This window comes from Zootoca vivipara, chromosome 12, assembly GCF_965207765.1.
Source record: "Zootoca vivipara chromosome 12, rZooViv2.hap1.1, whole genome shotgun sequence".
In the NCBI taxonomy this organism is placed as follows: Eukaryota; Metazoa; Chordata; class Lepidosauria; order Squamata; family Lacertidae; genus Zootoca; species Zootoca vivipara.
Genome location: NC_142595.1, coordinates 17,613,452 through 17,639,529, shown reverse-complemented (window position 1 = coordinate 17,639,529; position 26,078 = coordinate 17,613,452). Strand labels below are relative to the sequence as shown.

General features: G+C 46.8%; 1 protein-coding gene across 1 annotated transcript in view; it reads right to left on the bottom strand.

Annotated features, from left to right (window-relative positions):
* Positions 1-12,278: 12,278 nt before the first annotated feature.
* DUSP3 (dual specificity phosphatase 3) overlaps positions 12,279-26,078 on the bottom strand; it is a 20,922-nt gene continuing 7,122 nt past the window's right edge. Inside the window, exons 2-3 of the mRNA XM_035135365.3 lie at positions 19,931-20,157; positions 12,279-15,724 (exon numbers count right to left, since the gene is read on the bottom strand). Coding sequence (XP_034991256.2) covers positions 15,516-15,724; positions 19,931-20,157 — 436 coding nt within the window. The 3' untranslated portion in view covers positions 12,279-15,515. The remainder of the gene's footprint in view (positions 15,725-19,930; positions 20,158-26,078) is intronic.

The window sequence follows — 26,078 nt, the reverse complement described above, 5'->3', positions numbered from 1 at the left end:
TGGGAGGGGCCAGGGGTGTGTAGGGGTGTTGAGTGGGGTGTTTGAAGATTCATTCATGCCAATTTGTCTGTGGAGAGAGAGAGAGAGAGAGAGAGAGAGGAATTTGTCGGGTGGGGGGAGCTGCGGTTGGAGCATCTACAAACTCTGTTTATCCTCACCCAAGTTTTTCTTGCTCGCTTCTTTCAAGGAAAGAAAAACTGGCCAGGCAAGGACCATGAGTGGGTTTGTCATAGTCTGTATAGATCTGCCAGACATTTCTCCCGCCACTCTTGGACCAAAAAAAAAAAAAAGTGAAATAAAATAAAACTTTTTTTTTTTTGTCTGCCTGGACTCCAGCGAGTTTTCTGAATGGTTCAGAGCTTAGATGGCAGAGTTTCCTGATCATAATCCTAGAACTGAGAAGTATGAAGGGATGGGGGAACTCTGTTAGGAAAACTGCACACAAACCCAGACTGGGAAATTCATACACCTACGATTTTCAAGCAGCTACCATGTGCTCGACATAGCTCTCTGGAGACAATGCGGCCCAAACTTAATCCTCTTGGGCCAATCTGACAGGCAATTCTCCTATTTAACAAAAGTTTCCTTCAGACCCGTGGATCCTGACCGATGATGATTTTTAGCAGAAATTCCACCTGGTGTCAGAGGGAGAGAAATTCCCAAGGGATTAAGATTATAAAACAACAGTATGAATACTGGAAGCGGCCTTATATTCATAGAATCGTAGAACTGCAGAGTTGGAAGGGACCCCCGAGGGTCATCTAGTCCAACCCCCTGCAAATTTGCAAGAATCTCAGCTAAAGCATCCATAACAGATGGCCACCCAACCTCCGCTTAAAACACCCTCCAAGGAAGGAGAGCCCACCACCTCTCTGTTCTACTCTGCTCTTACTGTCAGAAAGTTCTTCCCGGTGTTTAGTCAGAACCGACTTTCTTGTAATTTGAAGTGATGGGTTCGAGTTCTACCCATATTGAGTCAGAGCTTTGGTCTATCTGGCTCAGTGCTGTCTGCACTGATCGGCAGCAATTCTCCAGGGTTTCAGAAAAGGACTCTTTCCCAACCCTACTGAGAGCCACCAGGGGAGCAGATGTTCTACCGCTGAGCAATGGCCCCTTGCTCCAAAGAGGAGCTCTGCTGGGCCAGATCCACGGTCCAGATCCTGTTTCTAGCCTCCTATTTCTCACAATGACCGACCAGACGTGCTTCTGGGAATCCACTCTAAATTAAAAGAATCTTCGATCGTCTTGATTTCTTATTCCTCGAGCGAGTTTCGCCATTTCTGCATATTCCAATAGTTTTTGCTGCCACTCTACAATGGCTCCCAGTACATTTCCGAGCACAATTCAAAGTCTTGGTGCTGACCTTTAAAGCCCTAAACGGCCTCGGCCCAGTATACCTGAAGGAGCGTCTCCACCCCCATCGTTCTGCCCGGACACTGAGGTCCAGCTCCGAGGGCCTTCTGGCGGTTCCCTCCCTGCGAGAAGCAAAGTTACAGGGAACCAGGCAGAGGGCCTTCTTGGTAGTGGTGCCCGCCCTGTGGAACGCCCTCCCAGCAGATGTCAAGGAGATAAACAACTCTCTGACTTTTAAAAGACATCTGAAGGCAGCCCTGTTTAGGGAAGTTTTTAATGTTTGATGTTTTATTGTGTTTTTAGTATTCTGTTGGGAGCCACCCAGAGTGACTGGGGAAACCCAGACAGATGGACAGGGTATAAATAATTTTTTAAAATATTATTATTATTATTATTATTATTTGGTCAGGATGTTGTTTTCTTTCCATTTAGGAGGGCAAATATCATGTGAGCTGCTATGGTTGCACACATAAATAAATTTTTATATTTTTGAGATATCTCTAATCCCAATATCCTGAAAAGGAAAGCCTCTAGTTCAGGCATCCCCAAACTGCGGCCTTCCAGATGTTTTGGCCTACAACTCCCATGATCCCTAGCTAACAGGACCAGTGGTTGGGGAAGATGGGAATCGTAGTCCAAAACATCTGGAGGGCCGAAGTTTGGGGATGCCTGCTCTAGTTTCTTAGAAAAGGTTAGGAGCTTCGCGGGGTTTTATGTATTTTGCCGTCGCCACTGTTTCTCAGTAGGCATGGAGCTTGCAAAATGGCACCCATGCATGGTCTGGGGAGTATATTGACACACGAGGGAGATCTTAAAATGATATTGTCACTGGAAGAAATTAGACAACTGGTGAATGTCTGCCACAAATGCAAGAGCGGAGAAGGATTTTATCACAATAATCAGCCTTGCAAAACCTTCTGCCTCTTTAAGGGAGGCCGAGCCTTTTTGGAGAGGAGGACCCCCCAAGTGGGGAACAATGGGCCAAACTAAATGTTATGTTAATTTTGTGGCTTGCCCTTTTTTCTTTCAAAGGCTGTGGGTGGAAGGCTAATCCAGATCTGGACTCTGGCATGGGGCTCAGAGGAGGAAGGGGAGACAGACTTTCTGAAATATTGTTTTGGAAGATAATTGCCGGGGGGGGGGAATTATCCATGCTTTACATGTGAATTGCTCTGTTGCGTCCTGATGCTTCTTTTATGCCTCACGAATCAGATTTTCTCCATAACCACGAGGGAATATCTATATTCTCTTTCCTCACAGTTTAGGTGAAGCTTTTTTCCATCTGCGCTGCGCGCGAATCATCAAGATCAAGCAAAGGAATGTGAAAGCTTTTTCAGTCACACAGAACGCTTCATCAGAAGACCCCACAGAAAGGCTATGCTGTTAGTGAAAGGAAACAGCAATCCCAGCTATGGATAGGCAGTTATGTTCCAGCTGCCTCCTCCTACCCACCCTGCTTTCACCTCCTGTTGTTGGGTAGCCTCAGGCAAGCCACTAATCTCTAAAGTTAAAACCATCCCATCTGTAATATGGGCACAACATTAGCCTACCTTATAGCTTTGTTGTAAGGCTTACTGAGATAAAGACCTGTGAACGCCCAGGAACATGCTACATTATTATAATTATTGGTTTTTTCTGCTAACAGGAGGAAAAGGAGCATAAGCCAAGTTTTTCATCCTTAAAGAATCACAGAATTGTAGCGTTGGAAGCAGGGCCGGATTGAGGTTTGATGAGGCCCTAAGCTACTGAAGGTAATGGGGCCCTTTATATGTCCAGCTGTCCTTTGTCAACAACAAATTGTCACTGTTTTTTGTGTTGAATATATGCTATATGGTAATTTAGGGACCTACAGTAATAGGTATCTAAAGCCATAACAAATAGGAACCTACACAACACAAACACTGTTGCTGTATGTAGGTTTTATTTTGTTTTTTATCTTATATTTTGGAAATGTACATCCAGTTTTTTGGGGGGAGGGGCCAAGAGAGTGGGGCCCTAAGCTATAGCTTGTTTAGCTTGTACATAAATCCAGCACTGGTTGGAAGGGACCACAAGGGTCATCTAGTCATAGGGCTTGAACCCATGACCCTGAGATGAGGCTGGATAGCTCAGTTGGTTAGAGTGTGGTGCTGAGAACGCCAAAGTTGCGGGTTTGATTCCTGCATTGCAGAGGGTTGGACTAGATGGTCCTCAGGGTCCCTTTCCGCTCTACAATTCTATGCTTCTAAGAGGCTCATGCTCCACCAATGGAGCTCATCTAGGGTTTCAGCAACAACTTGATTTCATTGTCCATTTGCAAAGTTGAAGCCAGCTTTGGATAATCTAGTGCACTTACTGGGGAAGATTCATGATGTGTCTAGTTACAGCACTAAACTCTTAAACGTGCAGAGAAAGAGTTTAAAATAACTTTAAAAAAAACAAAAACCAGAAGCTTTTCTTTTGGGAATTATAGGGACAGAGCTACCTAAATTGTATAGAAATTTATTTTATGTATGCTACTAAAGCAGCAAGAATGCTACTTCCTCAGAAGTGAAAAGAAGCAGAAGTCCCAGCAAAGGAAGAATGGATACAAAAACTTACGGAAAATGCAGAAATGGCGAAACTTCCCGGAAGAATAAGAAATCAAGATAACAAACTTTTTACATAAAAGAATGGAAATGGTTTGTTTAATATTTACAGATAAATTACAAACAGATAAAAACATTGGCAGGATTATTGTAACAATCTGCAGTTTCATAAGAGCATATATTTAAAGTGGATTAAACGAGCAAATTAAATGAATTTGTATATGCAGAAGATATTAAAAAATACCGGTACATTTAAAGACCCACAGAAAGAGGGGGAAGGAAGTCAAACTTTGAAATGTTAAATTGATTGTAAAATTAATGAAATGTATAAACTTGAAAAGCATAAATAAAAACATTAAAGAGAGAGAGAGAGAGAGAGAGAGAGAGAAACCTCAGGTAAGCACAGGCTGTCATCTTTGAAACCCTCACAGCTACAGATTGTGAGAGTGCTGGCTCGACTGCTCCTGCATAGAAACATTGTTACACCCCCCCACCCCCTTCCCTTATCTACCGCTCTCCCCTTTTCCTCCCCAATGTCTCAACAATTGAAACTGATCTGTAAAAATGTCATGAGAGACATTGCACATGTCTTTGTAAACTGAGAAAACCTTTAATAATTTTTTTTTAAAAAAAGGCCAGCACAAAAGCCCCCCTGGGGCAAATAGGATTGTGGAGAGATGGTAGGAAAGGGTTAATCAGAGATGCGCATGAGCACAGCATGCATAATAATAATAATAATAATAATAATAATAATAATAATAATAATAATTTATTATTTATACCCCGCCCATCTGGCTGGGTTTCCCCAGCCACTTTGGGCGGCTTCCAACAGAAAAATAAAACACAGTAATCTATTAAACATTAAAAGCCTCCCTAAATAGAGCTGCCTTCAGGTGTCGTCTAAAAGTCTGGTAGTTTGACAGCTGATGGGAGGGCGTTCCACAGGGCGGGCGCCACCACCGAGAAGGCCCTCTGCCTAGTTCCCTGCAACTTGGCTTCTTGCAACGAGGGAACCGCCAGAAGGCCCTCGGTGCTGGACCTCAGTGTCCAGGCTGAATGATGGAGCTGGAGACGCTCCTTCAGGTATACTGGACCGAGGCCGTCCACATACAATTAACATTGTATGTGGCTGTCGGATGACGGGGAGACAGGAATGGAAGATATTACACTCAAAGCAATATTACTATAGACTCAATAATTCACCTGTCTGGTGGAGTGAAGATTTACTATGCTCGGCAAAAGGACTGGTTCATATTTTATTTTTCCCCGATCAGAGCTTGAAAAGTCATTGAAAAACAAACTATGTCACACAGCTGTCCAGGATCACATCTACACCATACCTGTCAGGACTGAGCCAGCAGTAAATCACATCATGCAAATTGGAGCTCACCCTTTGTTAGCAGGGACACGATCTGCACAAGAGTGTCAGACTTAGTGAGCATAACAGCTCATCCCCAGTGGTCTTCCTCCATGAAAATGCTCGGTAGGTAGAGCATGAGACTTAACCTCAGGGTTGTGGGTTCAAGCCCTGGGGGGGGTGTGTCTATGATTCTATGTGCCTCGAGGGTGATGAGCACCTCTGAACATGTGCAGAGAGCTTTCGTTGAATAAACTTGCCTTCACTCATTTTCTGATGGCTGGTCTTTAGGTAGCTAAAACAACACCTCCACAAACAAGAGCACGATATCGTTTCATCTGCAGATGTCCCTTGGGGTCCCATCCAATTCTACCATTCATCTGGGGCTGAAAGAAAAGTTTCCCACTCAGGATATGGTTTTAAGTCTAGGGAACCAGCAGCCCTCCAGGTGGTGTTAGAGTCCTGAACCCCCATCAGCCACAGCTAAGCTGGCTCTAATGGTCAGGGATGGAAGCTAGTCCTAAAACACTGGAAGGACCATCAAATCATAGAATTGCAGAGTTTGAAGGGACCCCAAGGGTCATCTAGTTCAACCCATTGCAGTGCAGGAATGCATGTTGTTGTTGTTTAGTCGTTCAGTCGTGTCCGACTCTTCATGACCCCATGGACCAGAGCACACCAGGCACTCCTGTCTTCCACTGCCTCCCGCAGTTTGGTCAGACTCATGTTGGTAGCTTCGAGAACACTGTCCAACCATCTCGTCCTCTGCCGTCCCCTTCTTCTTGTGCCCTCCATCTTTCCCAACATCAGGGTCTTTCCCAGGGAGCCTTCTCTTCTCATGAGGTGGCCAAAGTATTGGAGCTTCAGCTTCAGGATCTGTCCTTCCAGTGAGCACTCAGGGCTGATTTCCTTCAGGAGCAGGAATGCATAGGTCTCTAATAATAATAATAATAATAATAATAATAATATATTTATACCCCTCCCATCTGGCTGTTGTTTCCCCAACCACTCTGGGCGGCTTCCAACAGAATATTAAAAACAAGATAAAACATCAAACCATAAAAACTTCCCAAAACAGGGCTGCCTTCAGATGTCTTCTACAAGTCAGATAGTTGTTTATTTCTTTGACATCTAAAGGGAGCGTGCTCCACAGGGCGGGTGCCACTACCAAGAAGGCCCTCTGCCTAGTTCCCTATAACTTTGTTTCTCGCAGGGAGCCAACCGCCAGAAGGCCCTCGGAGCTGGACCTCAGTGTCCGGGCTGGACGATGAGGGTGGAGACTCTCCTTCAGGTATCCTAGGTCGAGGCTGTTTAGGGCTTTTAAGGTCAGCAGCGACACTTTGAATGGTGCTCGGAATTCCCTGCATTAGACCTAAAACCACACCTGGAGAACTCAAAGGCTTGTTTTCCATCTCTTGCCCTTCTCTCAAGCCAGGAACTGCAAGGGCAGAAGTCCAGGTCACCATTCAGGGGAAGGGCCAAGGTGGTCCTCAAATGCAACGAGGCCAGCTTACCACATTGCGGTGGCAAATAAAACAGCCTGCGTTTCCATCTAAAGCATCGTTGGGGAACCCGTGGCCCTACAGAGGTTGTTGGACTCCCAACTCTTAGCATGGCCGATGGGCAGGAATAACAGGGATAATAATATTTCAGTGACATTTGAAAGACTGTTTCAGTAAACACATTTGTGTGCAATATATAGTCCTAGCTTTGTCCTCGGTAGTAGCAGCTGCTTAGGACTGCCTCCTTTCAAAATAAAGGCTCTCTCCCCTCCTCCATGTTTGCTGGAACCTGTCCTGGTGTTTTGCATTATAGCTGCACTGTATTCCCAGCTGAGATCCTAAAAGCAGATGTTTAATTTGTTCCGTTTCCCCCTCGCTGTCTCCTCTGTCCACCTTGCCCCAGACAGCTTCCCTTGGCGTTTATTTATCTGGGATTGTTCTCTCTACCCTCCCGCTCCCAACGCGTACCCCCACACCCCCGCTTCCTGTTTTCTTCATGAATGGGACTCCCTGTTTGTGCAACACTTCTCCGGAAACCGGCTCCTGATAGGACGCATTGTGGTGGCCAGCTTTGCCTGGACATTTAAGCAAGCATTCCATCCCCATTGTTTCTCCCCTCCCATAGGACTCTGATCTGCAAAGCTCTGAACATAATTGCAGAGATCTAGAGTGTCAGGGGTCCCTTTACCTTTACCTTTAAAGGGTGGCGATGTGGTCTAAACCAGAGAGCCTAGGGCTTGCTGATCAGAAGGTTGGCGGTTCAAATCCCCGTGACGGGGTGAGCTCCCGTTCCTCAGTCCCTGTTCCTGCCAACATAGCAGTTCGAAAGCACGTCAAAGTGCAAGTAGATAAATAGGTACCACTCCGGCAGGAAGGTAAACGGCGTTTCCGTGCGCTGCTCTGGTTTCGTCAGAAGCAGCTTTGTCATGCTGGCCACATGACCCGGAAAAACTGTCTGCGGACAAACGTTGGCTCCCTTGGCCAGTAAAGCGAGATGAGCACCGCAACCCCAGAGTCGTCCGTGACTGCACTTAACGGTCAGGGGTCCCTTCACCTTTACCTTTACAATGGGCGTCTGAGTAGAGCCACACGCGTCACCAAGCAGAAGGTGTCTCATTTTGCACACACAACACACAAACCCTTAAGGAAGTTTAACATTCCCCATGGGTCTTTTATTAACTGTGCCTCCTGGTGGGGAGTACTTATAACACCCACCCACACCCCCAGAGACGGAATCAGAGGCGCTTGGTTCTTTCCTTAATATTATTCCACATCTTCCAGGGCTGAGTATTAAAAGCAGGGGCCGAACCTCACCTTGCTTCACCCTGAGGCATGCCTAGGCACCTTTGCATTTCCTTGTAAGTTAGGGTAGAGTCTGTTTTCCTTTCTCCAGGGCATTTGCGAGAGGAAAGTTAGATACATTCCTTAGTCCACCCGTGAAGCATTTTTAAAAAAAAGAAATGGGAAAGTGCAGTGCAGCACCCTTGAGCGTCGTTCAATTAACTCTACTGCAGTGCGAAAGCATTTTAAATGGATGCCAATTTAAATGGAATTCCTGGGACAACCCAGTCAGATGGGCTATTATTATTATTATTATTATTATTATTATTATTATTATTAAACAGCAGACCCCTATTTTCATCAGATAAATCTTCGACAGTATGAAATACAGTAGTGCATAAAAAATATAATATGATATAATAAATATAACTGTGCAACTACCTGGAATGTCCCCCAGAAACCTGATCCCGTGAAGGTGTGAGCAGTTGCTCAAAAGCCTAGGTAGCGCAACAGGTAATCTGAAGACCTGTTTGCACCCATGAGAAACACTGCCCATAGATCGGAATCGGGGGCGAGGGGGGCTTGCTCTCTGGTCCTTTGAGAAGGTCCCTGGAACCTGCCAGCCTTCTTCATCGCGGCTCCACAGTTTTGAAATTCCCCCCTGAAATCCCAGGTAGGCCTCTTGAGCCCCTTCTCTCAGGCACTCCAAAGTGTACCTATTTTACAGAAGCCACCCCGGTTTTAGATTTGATCCCAGAATGCCCCGCTTTCCCTTAGGATGTCCCTATTTTCATCAGAGACATGTTGGAGGGTATAGAGTTATCTGGCCCCTGAGCCGTCTGAAGGCAGCCCTGTATAGGGATGTTCTTAAAATGTTTAATGTTTTATTAGGTTCTAATATATGTTGGAAGCTGCCTAGAGTGGCTAGGGAAAGCCAGTCAAATGGGTGGGGTATAAATAGTAAAATTGTTGTTGTTGATGATGATGATTAGGATGTCCTAATTATAATCAGAGGAATGTTGCACGTTATATTCTCTGCTTCCTCTTCTTCTGTCAGAAACCTTTGTATTCTACAACGCTTTGTACAGCTGATTCTTTGCTGGCTCTTAAGTCCACTGCTGAAATACCCGTTTTTCCTATCTTCCAATTTTAAAATGTGAGCCATATTCACTTTTGCAATTCGGCTGTGGCCTGTGTGTTTGAGGCAGCCCTTTGCGCACGCACAGGGGGACAGCCCATGTGTAGACGACGGCCTCATGAATAGGAGTGGGAGGGGGGTATATTAGTTCTTCGATTTCTACCCCAGCTTCAATCCACGGGGCTCAAGTCGGCAGCATGCGGGGTTTTCTGCCTCTCCCCATTTTAACCTCACAACAAGCCTGTGAGGTAGGTTGGGCAGTGTAGCACATCAGTAATTTACTCTAGAGGCAGGTCATTGGTACAACTAGGGGCCGATCCACACACCTCGGCTTGTCCTGCCACCTTCCCCCAGGGAAAACCCGCTTTTTACCGCTGAATCGGAGCAAACACCAACCAGGCTTTCTGCAAATGGATGTTTGCTCCGATGCAACTGTAAAGAGCAGGTTTCCCCAGCAGGGGAATCATGGGAAATTGCTTGTAGGCATGCCTAGAAAACAGGGGGCAAACGGGAAACCGCTCACAGCTGTGTTTTCCAGAGATATATACTGACCGGCATCAGCCTTCTAGAATCCATCCACGGAGCAATGGATTCAAACTACAAGAAAGAAGATTCCACCTAAACATTAGAAAGAACTTCCTGACAGTAAGAGCTGTTCGGCAGTGGAATTTGCTACCAAGGAGTGTGGTGGAGTCTCCTCCTTTGGAGGTCTTTAAGCAGAGGCTTGAGAGGCATATGTCAAGAATGCTTTGATGGTGTTTCCTGCTCAGCAGGGGGTTGGACTGGATGGCCCTTGTGGTCTCTTCCAACTCTACGATTCTATGATTCTAAGCTCAGGCATTGTTCTTTCCCAACTGTAGATGGAGGTGCCAGGGATTGAACAGAGCTACAGCCCAGGCCCCCTCGAGCTAGGAGACGCAAGCACCATGCCGAATGAGAATTTCGTCTCCCGAGAAAGCCAAGGATTGTAGCAAAGATGCTGAACACATGTGCCACGCACACACCCTACAAGGGAATGAAACTGCTATGTTGATTGGCTTTTGGGGGCAAAACACACCTTATGGGTTTGATGCAGAGAGCAGCATGCTCCATATCTGTAGGATGGAAACAGAGGTGTAGGAAGGTCAGGTGGTACCCAGTGCGGAAAATTTACTGTCACCCCCCATTGATTTTTATTTTTATTTTGCCTGCAAAAATGGTTTTAAGTTATTTCGTATTTTCTAACAAAGGAATGTGGATCGTGGGCCTCTGATAACAAGTAGGCGACTATGGACAGATAGTTAAATCTACAGGATGGATTGTGTTTTGGCTTGTGCTATTTTATTTATATTTATTGTTTGTTTATTTAATAAAGTTTATTTTAAAAAAAAAACATGCAAAGTGGTTTACCAAAACAAAAAAAACACCACTACAGTAAAATCAAGGAAAAATCGGCTGCATGCAAGGGGCGAAGGCAAGGCAAGGCAAGGCCTAATCTTCTCGGCCTTTTCTTCACATAGGCCAACTTTCCAGGGCCCGGGAAGCCCAGCCGAGGGTAGGGTAGCAGGGTGGTTCATAAAAAACTTAAAAAAAAAAAGCCTGCTCCGAAGGTCTTATCTTACTACACTAGGGATTATATAGTTATATCTGAAATTTCATGCATATCAGTTAATATATTGACCCTGCTCCACTGAACTGAAATTGAAACATAGGAAAACGGCCAAGTAAACAGCTCTTTTCGTGGAGGAGGGTCAAGATATTAACTGATATGCATGAAATTTCATATACAGTGGTACCTCTACTTACAAATTTAATGCGTTTCGAACACACATTTGTAAGTCGAAAAAAATTGTAAGTCGAATCCCATAGGAATGCATTGGGAGAAAAAATTCGTAAGTAGAAGCAACCCTATCTAAAAATTCGTAAGTAGAAAAAATCCTACCTAAACCGCATCCAATATGGCGGATGGAGCTCCATTCGTAAGTAGAAACATTTGTAAGTAGAGTTATTCGTAAGTAGAGGTACCACTGTATAGCTATATAATCCCTAGTGTAGTAAAATAAGACCTTCGGAGCAGGCATTTTCAAAAAAGTTTTTTTTTTATGAACCATCCTAGTAGGGCAGGAATTGTTCCTTGATAATTTGTCACCCCCCCCCCCTTTCCTACAACCCTGGATGGAAAGGGAGCATAGGAATGCCATCGAGCGGCATGGCTGAAGATGGAAGTTGCAGCACCTCCTGCCCGGAACAAAGGTGTCAGGGCACCACCTGGCGTCAACAAATGGTAAGTGCAAAAGAGAGCACACATTCCATCCATCCAACGAGCATCTGATACCGTGTTTTTCCACAGGGTAAATGGAACTCGTTCCCAAAAGCCCTTTAGATGACAGTAAGAGCTGTTTAACAGGCTCCCTCTGGAGGTTGGGAACTCTCCTTCCTTGGAGGTTTTTAAGCAGAGGTTGGATGGCCCTCAGCCATGGATACTTTAGCCAAGATCCCTGCATTGCAGGGGGTTGGACTGGAAGACCCTTGGCGTTTCTTCCAACCCTACAATTTTATGATTCTATGAAGCAGTGTGCACGCAGCAGGGTCAACCAACATTGCCACGCATTTGCTGGCATATTTGGGCAGAGAGCGATCCCGCCATTTTCACCTCTCCATCTCTGGAGAAAGAGTGGGCTACAATCTCTAGACAATGCTAATCATCGTCTGCCGGGCCTGGACGGCACCCATAGCATTTGCTGTGGCCTCATTGATCGAAAATCCCTGGACATTTGAGAAATAAGGAGAGCTTGGAGCCAGCCTCAGAGGTCAAAGTTATTACAGCATCCTCCCTGGAGTCAGTGGATGAAGAGAAACCCTCCAAGTGTTCTGATTTACCTGGGACAGTCCCAGAAGCTGTCCTGGTTTCCGATTTGATCCCAGACTGTCCCACTTGCCCTTTCTGAAGGATGTCCTTATTTACGGCTGAGAAAGGTTGGAGGGGATGCAATTGGGTGTCCCTCTTTTCACACACACACCCTTTTTGGGGGGAGAGGGGAGTCCCGGGCAAACCCCGCATTCCCCCTACACACCCACAAAAGACACACATCAGAGGAGTGTAATGCCACACAAATACTTTATTGGACACAGGTGGGTCATCTCTCCTCCCACAAGAGACAACAATCACATCAAACATAAAAGATGGCAACACACATCCTTCTGGTAACTTATTCCCCCCCCCTTTCCATCATTCGAGGTGGGCACTGCCCAATGGCCGCTCAGCCCCTTCCACTTTTTCTCACTGAAGTAGCCCCTTCCCCCAAATACATTAATTCTGAACCATTCATTCCCGGTGAGCGCTATACCCTCCAACATCCAGGCATTTGGAGCTTCGGCAGTCAACCCAGTCTGCAGGGAAGCCATCGCCAAACCCCAACATGCAGCGTGCTGGCAGAACCAGGCTTGCTCAGAGCATGTCCTGTGGATTTCAAAACGGGACTTGATTGTAGAGTGGACCCTCCCCCCCCCCAAAAAAAACCCCCAATATGCAGCAGCTATCCTTCAAAAAATCTGCACCTCTCTGGAGTTCTGCAGTACCGTTCTCTGGCTGAAAAATGCATATAGGAATATATGCATTGCAGGTTAAAATAACACCCAAACAAACGTATATTATATTAGTGTTGGGGTGGGGTGGGGAAATGCACACCAAAATACTGGTGAATTTTGGCGAGGGCTTTTGGCGTGATGAACTGAATGGAGGATTGGGGAAATGAGAAACTGAAATGCACAAATTCATCCAACCTCGCTACAGCGAGAGGTCAAAGCCCAACCCTTTGACCTCCCTCTACCCTGTTCCGACACCCGAAGGGAAGAGAAATGAACTGGGGAAAGTGATCCCAATAGAGCTGGTTGGGAACACTGGAAGCTGTCTTAAACATGGCCAAACCTCTGGCCCACCCAGCTCAGTACTGGCCACACTGACTGGCAGCAGCTCTTTCAAAAGGGGAGGTCCTTTTCAGCTCTACCTGGAGACGCCGGGGATTGATCTGGGGGCCTTTTTAGACACAGGACACGTGCTCTGCTGTTGAAGGGGTTCCAACCCTGTTCCCAACACCCCAAACACAATTGTGGTCTGCCTTTCTGCATACTACGCAATGTCCCCAACCTAGTGGTGATCTGGGGTTATTGCAGTTGTAGGAGGGAAGAACACTCACTGACAGACACCTACAAAAGGAAGCACCCTCTGTTTCTAAGGCAGGGAAGAAAAAATGGAGCTCAGAAAAATCCATCCAGTGAAATATCAGCTCAGCTCTATGACATGGAGCAAATACCACTATTTCCCATGTATAAGAAGGCTCCTGTTTTTCTGAACCCAAAATTAAGAAATCAATATTTTGGGGTTGCCAAAGCTCTTGAGCTTTTGGGGGGCAATTGCCCCTTCAAGTTGTTGATCGCCATGCTGAAAACCGTGCATAAGATAGCCCCCCATGTAAAAGAAGACACCCCCCCAATTTTTTTTACTCAAAAAATTAAGGAAAGAAAACATCTTCTACACGGTACGTAGCCAAAATCGAACAGAAACAAGAATTCCTACACTCAAAACAAGGTTGTGCATGCTTGAAGCCGAGAGAGAGTGTGAGAGGGTGCATCTTTACAGATCAGCTTATTTGACCTCATTCGTTTCACTTCCACAATTGAGGATTTTAAAATTGCCATCACTGGAGGAAGCCAGGCCAAAAAAAAAAAAGCTGATTTCCAATATCCCCAGTTGCAGGGGTGACCCTTTGGATGTTGTGAGGACTACAATTCCCATCATCCATTCTCACTGGCCCTGCTAGATCACGATTCCCCATCACTGCCTTATCGGACCAGCAGACGCCATCTTTTAAGTATAGCTAGGCACTGACACACACACACCCCTTCACGCCAAACACATTTAGGCAACAACCTGGCGACTTTGTCCTACGACTCCCCGGAACTTGAGTGGCCACATGCGGCTGGTGCGCCACCCGACACATTCCTGGGGTACAGGATCCCAAACCGCTACCCCGCTGGCCTTTAAATAATAATCATAGTAAATCTGCTTTGGACACACACAAAAACGTGAGTACAGCTATTATCAACGATCTATATACAAAAGGCTACTTGCCTCAATAGCGTGTTCTCAAATGGCTTTTCTTCATTGCTTGTGTGCATATTTTATATATATTATATTAGTGTATTTTATATATACTGTATATATATTCTCTATAGCCAGATGCTCATATGAAACACAGCGAATATACAAAAAGATTACATGGTTAGCAGAGAGTGCGTTTCTATCTATTTACAGTAATGCGACTTCCCCATCTCGTAATTCTCCGAAAGGTCAGACCAAGCATGAGCGGGGTGGGGGGTGGGGAGAGATATGGGGCAGCCGGTGCTTCTCTAAAAGAAAAATGTGGGGAGTGTGTGTGTGTGTGTGTAGGCAACTGGCTCTGCGTGCCTGTCTGCTTCCCATCCGCTCCGGGTTTGCTCCCGTTAGGAGCCGATTTCTCTCTTTGCTGCAGCCTCATTTGGATGAGAGAGAAAAACACAACCCAAAAGTGAGAGTGCATAGCATCACAGCTAAGCAGCGGAACATGGGTGGAAGCTGAGTGGGGTCAAATGGCAAGCTGGGCTTAACCGGGTGGGACTCCTGGCTCTGAAAAACCTCACAAGGTCCAAGCGTTTGAGCCAGGAGCCCAACACCTAACCAGCTTGATTGCCCAAGGTCAGCAGCTTTGAGGGGGGCTTTTCAAGACAGCCCAGGTGGACCCTGCACAGAGACCATATGGACTAGGAACCTAGCTCTGCTAAGTTACCACCCTTTGGCACATGCTGTTAGCAAGGTATAAAAGCGGCACGTTTGGGCCAGGGGGTGGGGTAGTCCTTGGCCCCTCAACACGTAAATGAAAAAAAGGCCCTCCAGATTTAACCCCCGGAGGAGGAGGAGGAGGCACAGCAAACAAGAGGGCGGCAAGCGAGGACCACCTGCGCCGGTAGTGATCTGGCAACGTGAACACTCGACTTTATCAAAGGCCTTCACAGCTGTGGTGCAAAAAGGAACTCCAAACAAAATCGCACAAACAAAATCACACACGTTATATTGGGCGGATTCCAAACTAAGAGAGAGAGAAAAGACACAAGAGACAAGCCAGCGCGCCTGGGCGCTGGGTGTTTCAATATTGCAGCAGTGCCCTCTGGCGCCACCCAGGGCAGCAGGAGAAACCAGAAGGGGACCCCTGCCTCCCTCGCGCGGCCTGGCAGTTGGAGCTGGCAACCGAAAGCAACAAACGGGAGTTCCGGCAAGAGAGGGCAAGCGGTGGTGGCCGGCGTTACGGCTTCTTCAGCTTGCCTTCCTTCACCAATCGGTCGTTGAGCTGGCACAGCTGCCTAAGGAAGCCATCGTTGGGGCCGATCTCCCGCTTCTGCCGGACAGTGCTGACCGCACACTTGACATCCATGTTCTGCCGCAGCATGAGGTAAGCGATGACCAGTGTCGGCGAGCGGCTGTAGCCTTCGCGGCAGTGGACAAACACCCGGCCTAAGAGGGGAAGAAGAAAAGCGAAAAGCCGGTGTAGTTGAAATATGTGACAACTGGGGGCTCATGGAAGCTTACATGCAAGTGTGTGTGTTTATGTATGTGTAAAATGGAGTCCTGATGCCAGGGGGGGCACAGAATCACAGAATTGTAGAGTTGGAAGGAGCCACGAGGATCATCTACTCCAGGCTTCCTCAACCTCGGCCCTCCAGATGTTTTTGGCCTACAACTCCCATGATCCCTAGCTAGCAGGGCCAGTGGTCAGGGATGATGGGAATTGTAGTCTCAAAACATCTGGAGGGCCGAGGTTGAGGAAGCCTGATCTAGTCCCACCTGCTGCAACGCAGGAATCTTTTGGCCCAATGTGGGGCTCAAACCCATGACCCTGAGATTAGCAAGCTGCAAAAGAAAAGCAAATGGGGTAGGAAGAGACAGAAGAGAGATTCTGAAGGGAGGTGACAATCCGCCACCCAGCATTCTGATAGGGTATCAGAGGAAGCTGTCTTACACCGAGTCCTACCATTGGGTCCATCGAGTGCAGTACTGTCTATCTACATTGGCTGTTGTGGGCAGGTTGGACACAGAGGAATGGTGGGCGCAACCAGCTGAGGAACCTTCAAGGGAAGAAGGCTCAGAGCCCCGGGGAGTGGTGGTAGGATGGCCACGAGTGGTCAGAGGGAGCAGGTTGTGAAGAGGAGGTGTCAGAAGCTGGAGAGGTAGCAGGGCTTAGTGAGAAGGGAGAGTCTGTGGCAGAGAAAAGCCCAGAAGATTGAGGAGAGTGGGATGAGGGAGGCCAAGAGGCAGAGACGAGCCAGGCTGGTGAAGAGGCAAAGGTGTCTCCTTCTTCTGCTACAACAAGCTCTGTTCCCCCCTTGTCACCTAGAACCAGAAGAGGCATGGAAAAGGCGGAGGAGAAGTTAGCACCACTCAGGAACAGTCTCAGATTGCTTGGGAAGGACCTGGGGGGGGGGGGGGAAGGAGACTTAGGAAACTGTGCGAAGGTGGGTCAAGACCTACCGAGAAGAGTTGTGGTGCTCATTAGGTTCGCAACTCATACTTTGTGTCAGCGGTAGACAAACTAAGGTCCGAGGGCCAGATCCGGCCCAATTGCCCTCTGGATCCAGCCCGCGAACGGTTCTGCAATCGCCGCTTGGATCGGTGCGAATGCCATTTCCCCCCCTTTTTTCGGGAGCCTTTTTTTGCGATTCCCCCCCCCTCCTGAAAACGGCAGCCTCTCCTCCCTCCTTCTCCCTGCCCTGCAGAGGAAGGCAGCTGGGCTTTGATAAGAAGCCTCGCCGCCCACCTGCCGACCTCTCCCCATGGCCATGCCGTGGGCTGGAGCTTGGCATGCCTGCTGGCCCCACACCTGGGGCCCGGGAAAGCTGACCCAAAGAGGAGAGGTGCCGTCGGGCAGAGCAGCAGAGGAGGTAGCCAGGGGGAGGGGAGGGGCTGGGGGAGAGAGGGGGAGAGAGAGAAGCCCCCTCCGCCGCATGCACGTGCGCACACACACACACACACACACACACACAGAGTCTGGCCTACCACTAGGTCTGGGGGGCGGTGAACTGGCCCCCTCCAAAAAAACCGGTTTGCTGCCCCCTGATCTGTGTGATCTATTGCTGGCTGGCTCCCTGACACTGGCTGCCAGCAGCTCTCCTGGATTTTCAGACAGCGGGAATTCCTAGCTGCCAAGAATTCATGGCTCTGCCCCTGAGCTATGGCCCTTTCTTTCACCCACTTCCTCAAATGCACCTTGGGAACTTTGCGGCAGGGTGTGGGAAAGAGAGGGAGAAGAGATGGCAGGCCAATTGGGACCAGAACAGCCAGCAAAGAAATAAGGGGAAGGGTGTCCCCAGTTTACACCCCTATCTGTCCAAAACACTGGACTTTTCCAGAACAGATCCCAAGCAGGCTTCACCCCAACCCAACGCTTTTCATTAATTCAGACAGGATTTAGGCCGTCTTAAACGGGGACATTCATAAATGAGGTGTAACCTCCAGGACAGGAATAAGACTTAATGATGAACTGAGATTGGGGTAGGTTTTCCTCACTACAAGAATGTGTTAGGACTGTTTGGCTTTGGGGAAGGAAAGAAAGAAAGAAAAAAGCAGCATCACTCGGCCACGTTCATGAATTTACATATTATACTTTTCTATTTATACTTTTTATTTTCTTTTTTCGCAAGCTGCTCCGAGTTCTCGCTGCGGATGAGCAGAATAGCAATGCTTAAATAGCAAGAACAAATGACAAGAATTCCAACACTCCAGGGAACTCTCACTCGCCCACAGGGTCCAACTGGCTTTCTTTGTTCGGAAAATGAAATCTCCTTCGAGGTGTGGGGAAAGGACAAACTGTCCAGGCTGTCGCTATTTTCGGGTGGGATCCAATTACGAAATTGCCCCAAAATGAGGGCTTGAGAAGCTTTGCCTTTGAGGGAACGAGAGCAAAGCCACATGTGGGCCGCATAGGAACACGTTAAGCCACAAGGAGGGGGTTGGACTAGATGACCATTGGTGCCCCTTCCAACTCTACAATTATGAGATTCTACGAGTCTTGTGTCCCCTTGAAGACTATGATGGCATAAATCTTTCGTGGAAACTAGATAACAAAAGCTTATGCCACAAGCCAGCCAGCCAGTCCCGCCCCCCCCCCCCAATATCCTGGTTCCCTCCAGATTCTCACATTGTTTCAGAAGGCAAAAAGGTTGTTAGTTTCGCTTTAAAATGCGAACACAATCAAATTTCTAACCCAAACCTAACAGGGAGAAAGGAATGCCGAAGGTTAGCAGATGCCAATGCCAGTTTGGAAGAATTCTGTATGTAGAGGAGGCACCCACTGAGCTGCCTGGGGACTTGAAAACAGCTGCGCCGCAGATTCAAAATATGAATGAATCAGCAACAGCCGATTTAAACAGGCTGTCAAACCACAAGCAGTTGAAAGCCGAGGCCCGACTCCTCACTTCGTAAGAACCTAAGTGGGCCTTCTTGGTAGTGGCGCCCGCCCTGTGGAACACTCTCCCACCAGATGTCAAAGAAATAAACAACTACCTGACTTTTAGAAGACATCTGAAGGCAGCCCTGTTTAGGGAAGGTTTTAATGTTTGATGTTTAAAATATTCTGTTGGGAGCTGGCCAGAGTGGCTGGGGAAACCCAGCCAGATGGGCAGGATATAAATAAGAATTATTATTATTTATTATTATTATTATTATTATTATTATTATTATTATTATTATTACCACCGGTATCATCATTATTATTATTAGCAAGGAATTTCAGACCAGAGGGTAGAAACTTGAGGCAGCCCTAAACAACCCTTTTTAATAATAATAATTGTTGTTATTATTATTAATGTTTGATGTTTTATTGTGTTTTTAGTATTCTGTTTGGAGCTGGCCAGAGTGGCTGGGGAAACCCAGACAGATGGGCGGGGTATAAACAATTTTATTATTATTATTATTATTACTACTATTATTATTATGAAGCAGCCAATGGCCCGCCGAGTCCAGCGTTGTGTTCTTACAGTCGCCAGCCAGATGCTTATATGGGAAGCCTTGAAGCAGGATTTGAGCAGAAGAGTTGTCTCCCCTCCTGAGGTTTCCAGCAATTGGCATTCAGAAGAAGCCTTGCTGCTCCCTCCCGCACAACCCAGCTCAAATATAAAAAAAGCACAGAATCCGCCATCAATCTGAAAGCGATCCTCAGTCACCAGACAAAAGCTGTACTCTCGGTGAGAATAATGGGGTATACTTGACATGTTTCTCCTGCTGATCTTCCCACGCTGCCGCTGATTCCCTTACATTCATGCCCCCTTAAAATTCCACACAAACACACACACGTCCTGGAGATGAGAAGGATCACAAAAATCCAGGCTGACAAGGGACTAAGAGGCCACTGGTCCAGACCAGCTGCTCCTCAACTGGTGTCCTCCTGCTGTTTTTAGACTACAACTCCCTGATGGAGCAAGCAGGACACCAGATTGGAAAGGCTGGTTCGGACTCTCCAGTCTGCCCTCCTCCTTTGCACTCAAGGCTACCGTGCAACGCAAAGAGCAACCAAATGCATTTGTAAACAGTGGACAGGGAAATAGCAAGGGAGGGCCATGGTGTAGCTTGGCCCGCAGAGCGCAGCAGAATGCAGTTCAGCAGGACAAGCAGTCCATTCCCATAGCAGAGGAACGGGTTCTCGCAGCTGTGACAGGCGCCTCTCACCATCTTTCTGTGCCAACGCCTTCTCGATGAAATCGGCGGCTTCCTCAAAGTAGCGGCTGAGGTTGAACTCCTGCGTGTCGTTGGCCTTGATGCCATGATAGGTGATGCCTGTGCCTTTGTAGAACTCGGCGTTGGTGTTCACATGCATGAAAGACTTGCCTTCTGCCGCGTTCAGGATGTGGGTGATGCCCAGGCGTTGCAGGCGCATAACATTCTTGGCTATGAACCTGTAACGGGAAGATTGAGTTATGCCGTGTGTGTGTGTGTGTGTGTGTGTGCGTGTAATTTTTATTACATTGTCTGTTTTACGTTTTAGAATATTCACTTAAAGAACCTTAGAATATCAATGACTTCCCTTCCTCTCTTCCCATGGTTCATTTTGCACAACATAAATACCTGCATATTTCATACAAACTAACCATTCGGTATTCCATCACTACATCCATCAAAACCTATTTACACTGTTGAATTTATCTTAATGCTGCCAGCGTTTTCAAACAAACACAATTGCCCTCCATATATTCAAATAAGCATTTCCCAATCTTCTTTAAACGTACGCTCTTCTTGTTCTCTTATCTATATATATGTTAGGTCCGCAAGTTGCACATGTTCTATCAGTTTAAGTTGCCAATATTCTTTAGTCGGGGCTATGAGCTACAGTAGTGGCATACATAAATAACCTTTTCTGACACCTGGGAATTTCCACCTGAGTTATCCCCAACAAAAAGGTTTTAGGGTTTGTTTGTTTTTTTAAAGTATTTTTGTAAAATATGCAGGAATCTATGATATGTAAAATGAGCTATGGGAAGAGAAGAATAGAAGTATTGATATTTTAAGGATGTGAAATGAGTACTGTATCTTAAATTGTAAAACAGAAAACTTAATACAAATTATATACCCCCCCCCCCCAAAAGGAAGTTGTTTCAAGGATTGGCCAACTGCTGGATGGGGTGTCAATAACTCTTTTACCCCAGGCAAGAATAAAGCGGTGCTTGTTCACACACACTGTGTGTGGTTCGATTTTATTGTCCTCTCCCATCATTTTGAGCAGGGAACCGTACGCTCAGTTGTGGCATTTAAGCAAAGCGAGCTGCCTTATGCATAGCCAGAACATTGTTCCATCCAGCTCAGTGTTGTCCAGAGGCTCTCCAGGATTTGGGACCAGGATCTTTCCCCGCCCTACCTGGAGATGCCGGGAATTGAGCCCAGGACCTTCTGAATCAGGGGTTCCCAAACTAAGGCCTGGAGACCGGATCCGGCCCAATCGCCTTCTAAATCCGGCCCGTGGACAGTCCGGGAACCAGCATGTTTTTGCACAAGTAGAATGTATCCTTTTGCAGTGGTACCTCAGTTTACAAACACAATTGGTTCCAGAAGTCTGTACTTAACCTGAAGCGAACTTAACCTGAAGCGAACTTTCCCATTGAAAGTAATGGAAAGTGGATTAATCAGTTCCAGACAGGTCCGCGGACTACTTAAACTGAAAATACTCAAACCGAGGCGTACTTAAACCGAGGTATGACTGTATTTAAAATGCATCTCTGGGTTATTTGTGGGGCATAGGAATTCGTTAATATTTTTCTTCCAAAATATAGTCCGGCCCCCCACAAGGCCCGAGGGACAGTGGACTGGCCCCCTGCTGAAAAAGTTTGCTGACCCGTGTTCTGAATGCAAAGCAGGTGCTCTGCCACTGAGCTATGTCGCTTCCCCAAGGCATTTAGTGACCAGTGGCAGAGCTTCATGCTCCGGCACTGGGGGCGGGGCTGACGCCTGTTCTGGGGCCAGGGTGTGCCTCCCGGAGGGGAGGGGCACACGTTCTGGGGCGGGCGCCCGTGATGGAGCCCCTTGGAGCCCACCGCTCGGGGCGGCCCGCCCCCACCGCCCCTATCTTCCTACGCCCGTTAGTGACCTTTTTCAGATATAACGCTATACCAGGGATGAGGAACCCAAATTGTGCCCGATCGCAGGGCTGAATGACCAATCTTTCGATCCGTTGGTCCTCCAGCGTCTTAACCTCTCTGCAGGGCAGGTGCTCCTCCCTATTCCTCAAATCCCTTCCCCACAAATAAATAAAACCTCTGAACAGCGACACCAAGGGACAAAACTGCCAGTGCCGACAGGAGAGCAAAATCTGGAACACGGCAACAAAAAACAAAAATGAACAGCACCAACATCAAGTGTCCTTTCCTCTTGAAACTGCTGCATTGATGGGAACAATTTGCTCCAAAAGTGATGAGGCAGCGTTATAGACTGGGGTGGGGGGCTTGTCTTTGGGGGAGGGAGGAGGGGGCGGAACAGAAGAACGTGATGGTCAGCACAACCTTGAAGGCACACGCTTGTCTACCCCGACCTGCCACACAGAGAGATGAGTTCAAATGACCAAGTTAAAAAGTTGAGAGACACGCAAGCTTTTTGCTCGTACGCGGAGCCGCTACGCTCTCCCTTTGCGAGAGCTGTTTCTGAAGTGGGAATTCGCCACTGCTCCTTGTTTTGTTCGAAACTGGTAAACCACGGTTGCCGGCTTCTGAACGACCCGATTTATTAAACCCAGTTCAAACAAGGATTTAATGTTCTCCGATGTTCAAAAGCCGCTAACCATTGTTTCTCAGTTCAGATGAAAACGGGAAACTATGGTTAACCTCTTGCGGGCATGTATTCTGGAACCCAGAACAATCGGGGGTCACAGATTCTACAGTTGCCTGTGTAGTCCCTTCCTCTGTATATGGCAATGCTGGGGGGAGAGGATAATCGCATAACCCCCCTGATGTAGCCTCCAGAACTTACATTTAATAATGCCTGAAGGCCAACCGTTTGAACTGAGCCATTGGCCTGTCTAAAAGGTCTCTTGATCCACAAACCCCTTAGAGCAGTGTTCCTCAACCTTGGGCCTCCAGCTGCTTTGGGACTACAACTCCCATCATACTGAGCTAGCAGGACCAGTGGCTGGGGATGATGGGAGTTGTAGTCCCAAAACAGCTGAAGGCCCAAGGTTGAGGAGCACTGCCTTAGAGGACAACACAGACTTTTTGTGCTGAAAGCAACAGTTCTGGAGAAGCAGGGGGAAAGGGGGGGGGGGAGAGAAGAGACCTTTCTTGCAGCAATCCCCAAAGAGGGCCATAAACTCCTGCCTGCTCTAAATCTGGAGCTCGTCCTAGCAAGTCTTGTAATATTACTCCAGCCGCCGGATCAACATTACCCTCTGCAGAATATTACACTAGCAAAGAGAGAGACTGCTTGTCACCAGTGAGAGAAATGTCAGAAAGCTCTTGGTATAAAAAGACTGGCTTAAGGGACAGAAGATTTGCCACAGAGTAGAAAATTCAGATCTGTGGCAGAGGAGACTATGTTCCTCAACCAATACATTGTGAACTCACACAAAAAGCCAAGGTAGCCCATGAATTATAGAAATCTATTACATAAACAAAACTTTGAAACAATTTTTTAAAAAATTGATCAGAGCCCAGTGGCCAATAGATTCATCTTCATATGCAAAGGCCCTGAACAAACTGGATATAAAAATCAATTAAAATAAAATAACATGTGCAGTTGCATGAAACAAATATTTCCCCAAAGCCAATTATCTGCGGCCAGATGAGTTTCAACTAATCCATCTTCTTTAGTGGCAGATAAAGAATGCCAAACACCAGCACGGGCAGGAACCCAGGAGGTAGAATCATATTTAGGATAGGCCATGATTGCAACGGCAAAAATCCAAAGCAAAATTTGTAGACCCTGTAGTCTTCAAAAAGAAGCATTGGTCAACCCTGCCCCCGAAAAGCTTGCATTCACATAGAATCATAGAATTCATAGAGTTGGAAGGGACCACAAGGGTCAGCTAGTCCAGCCCCCTGCAATGCCGGGATCTTTCTCCCAACGTGGGGCTCGAACCCACAACCCTGAGATTGAGAGCCTCATGCTCTACTGACCGGGCACCACAGTTCAAGAAGGATACTGAGGAGGGAGAAAGGTTGTTTTCTGCTGCTCCAGAGAAGCGGACACGGAGCAATGGATTCAAGCTACAAGAAAGAAGATTCCACCTAAACATTAGGAAGAACTTCCTGACAGTAAGAGCTGTTCGACAGTGGAATTTGCTGCCAAGAAGTGTGGTGGAGTCTCCTTCTTTGGAGGTCTTTAAGCGGAGGCTTGACAGCCATATGTCAAGAATGCTTTGATGGTGTTTCCTGCTTGGCAGGGGGTTGGACTGGATGGCCCTTGTGGTATCTTCCAACTCTATGATTCTATGACTGTGCTATCTCCCAGGTGTAAAACACCATTGTGTAGTTTATAGCAGCCCTGCAATGTACTGTGGTATTAAACCTCTACTGCAGGACTCAGCTACATTAGTATTTTTTTTTCAATGCATTATAACACTGTGACATCAGATGGAGCTGTAGAGTTTGATCCTTCGGCAACATGAATTCCTATTATCGATGAGCTTTACAACACATTTCCCTGAAATGCTTTTTTAAAAAAATGTGTCTAGATCCAGCCACAGGCTTAGCAGAAGCTGTGATAATGCAGGAGCGCTGCAAGTTGGAGGGTTTGTGATGAAAGAGCATCTTACCGCAGCTCCACAATACCATCCTGTTGTTAATATTGCAGGTCAGAGACGCAGCTTAGGTGTGTCTGAATTCCCACCGGAAAATTCGCCCCAGAGTTCTCAGGTTGCAGCAAAGGTCCATCTACTTAAACTGCCTTCTCGGGTCGAGCCAAGCACCCCACTGAATTTGCAAGTCCCATTCTTCACTGGCTTCCAGGAAGCGTTCTAGCTCTTTTCAACGATAAAAAAACTAAAGAAATCCACATTGTACATGAAGATGGACCCGAGTTGCAACAGGGACTCCTGCCTTTGATGTTAACTTTACTTTTTCACACACACACACACACACACACACACACACACACACCATCACCACTTTCATCCACACCTACACACCAGGGATACACTACTCCCGTAGTTGTGTTCCATTCCATTCCATTCCTTTTTTTTCTCTTTTTCTTTTTGGAATATACTAGCTCAGCTCAGCGAGGAGGAATTAAAGAACCTTTTAATGAGGGTGAAAGAGGAGAGCGCAAAATATGGTCTGAAGCTCAACATCAAAAAAACCAAGATAATGGCCACTGGTCCCATCACCTCCTGGCAAATAGAAGGGGAAGAAATGGAGGCAGTGAGAGATTTTACTTTCTTGGGCTCCTTGATCACTGCAGATGGTGACAGCAGTCACGAAATTAAAAGACGCCTGCTTCTTGGGAGAAAAGCAATGACAAACCTAGACAGCATCTTAAAAAGCAGAGACATCACCTTGCCGACAAAGGTCCGTATACCGTGTTTCTCATATTATAAGACATGTCTTATATTTATTTTTCCCTTTAAAAAAGACACTATGGCTTAGTGGTGGTCCATGGCATCCTCACCACACCCCAGGTAGCAATGGGTGTGCTACCAGCAGCAGGAGAAGGCGAACAGCACTGCCTTCTCCAAGCATGCCGGGAAATTGCAAGGTCCCTGCAAAAGAAAAGAACTTGGGTACTGCAGGAACAAGGATCAGAATCAGGAGAATTCTTATTTGCATCAGCCACTAGCCATAGCAATAAAAGGAAAGAAAATGTACTGAAGATAGAGGTAAAAACTTAACTATACAAAATACATCTGGGAGGTTTTCGTCAATGTGGCAGAAGTGCATCTATTGCACAAAAACAAAAGGGTCTGAGAAGAGCCTTTGGGTTGTTCCTTAGGAACATATGTAGGAGCAAAAGTGTTGAGGCACCCTCAATTACACCTTCATCTAACCTTCAGGTTTTAATTAACACTCCTTGCTCCCGTCTTCCCTGGACCGTTTACCTATTTTTTTCTTTCCTTTTTCTTTTTGCAGACGCTGCATTTCTGCATCCTGAATTTCTAGTTCAGAGCAGTCTGACCTTTTACTTCGACTTGTATTAAAATGCACAGAGTTCATTGGTGCCCTGCTTAGTTAGCACTCCTGTATCAATGACCTCGTCAGCATTTGTACCAATCAATGTCTTCTTCAAACATCTTCTTCAATGACTTAAAAAACAACAACAAACATTTCTTCCTGATTTCAAATACATAGAGGAAACTGGATCTGCACTACTGAGAATCACCAATGTATTTCATCAAATTCTCTCT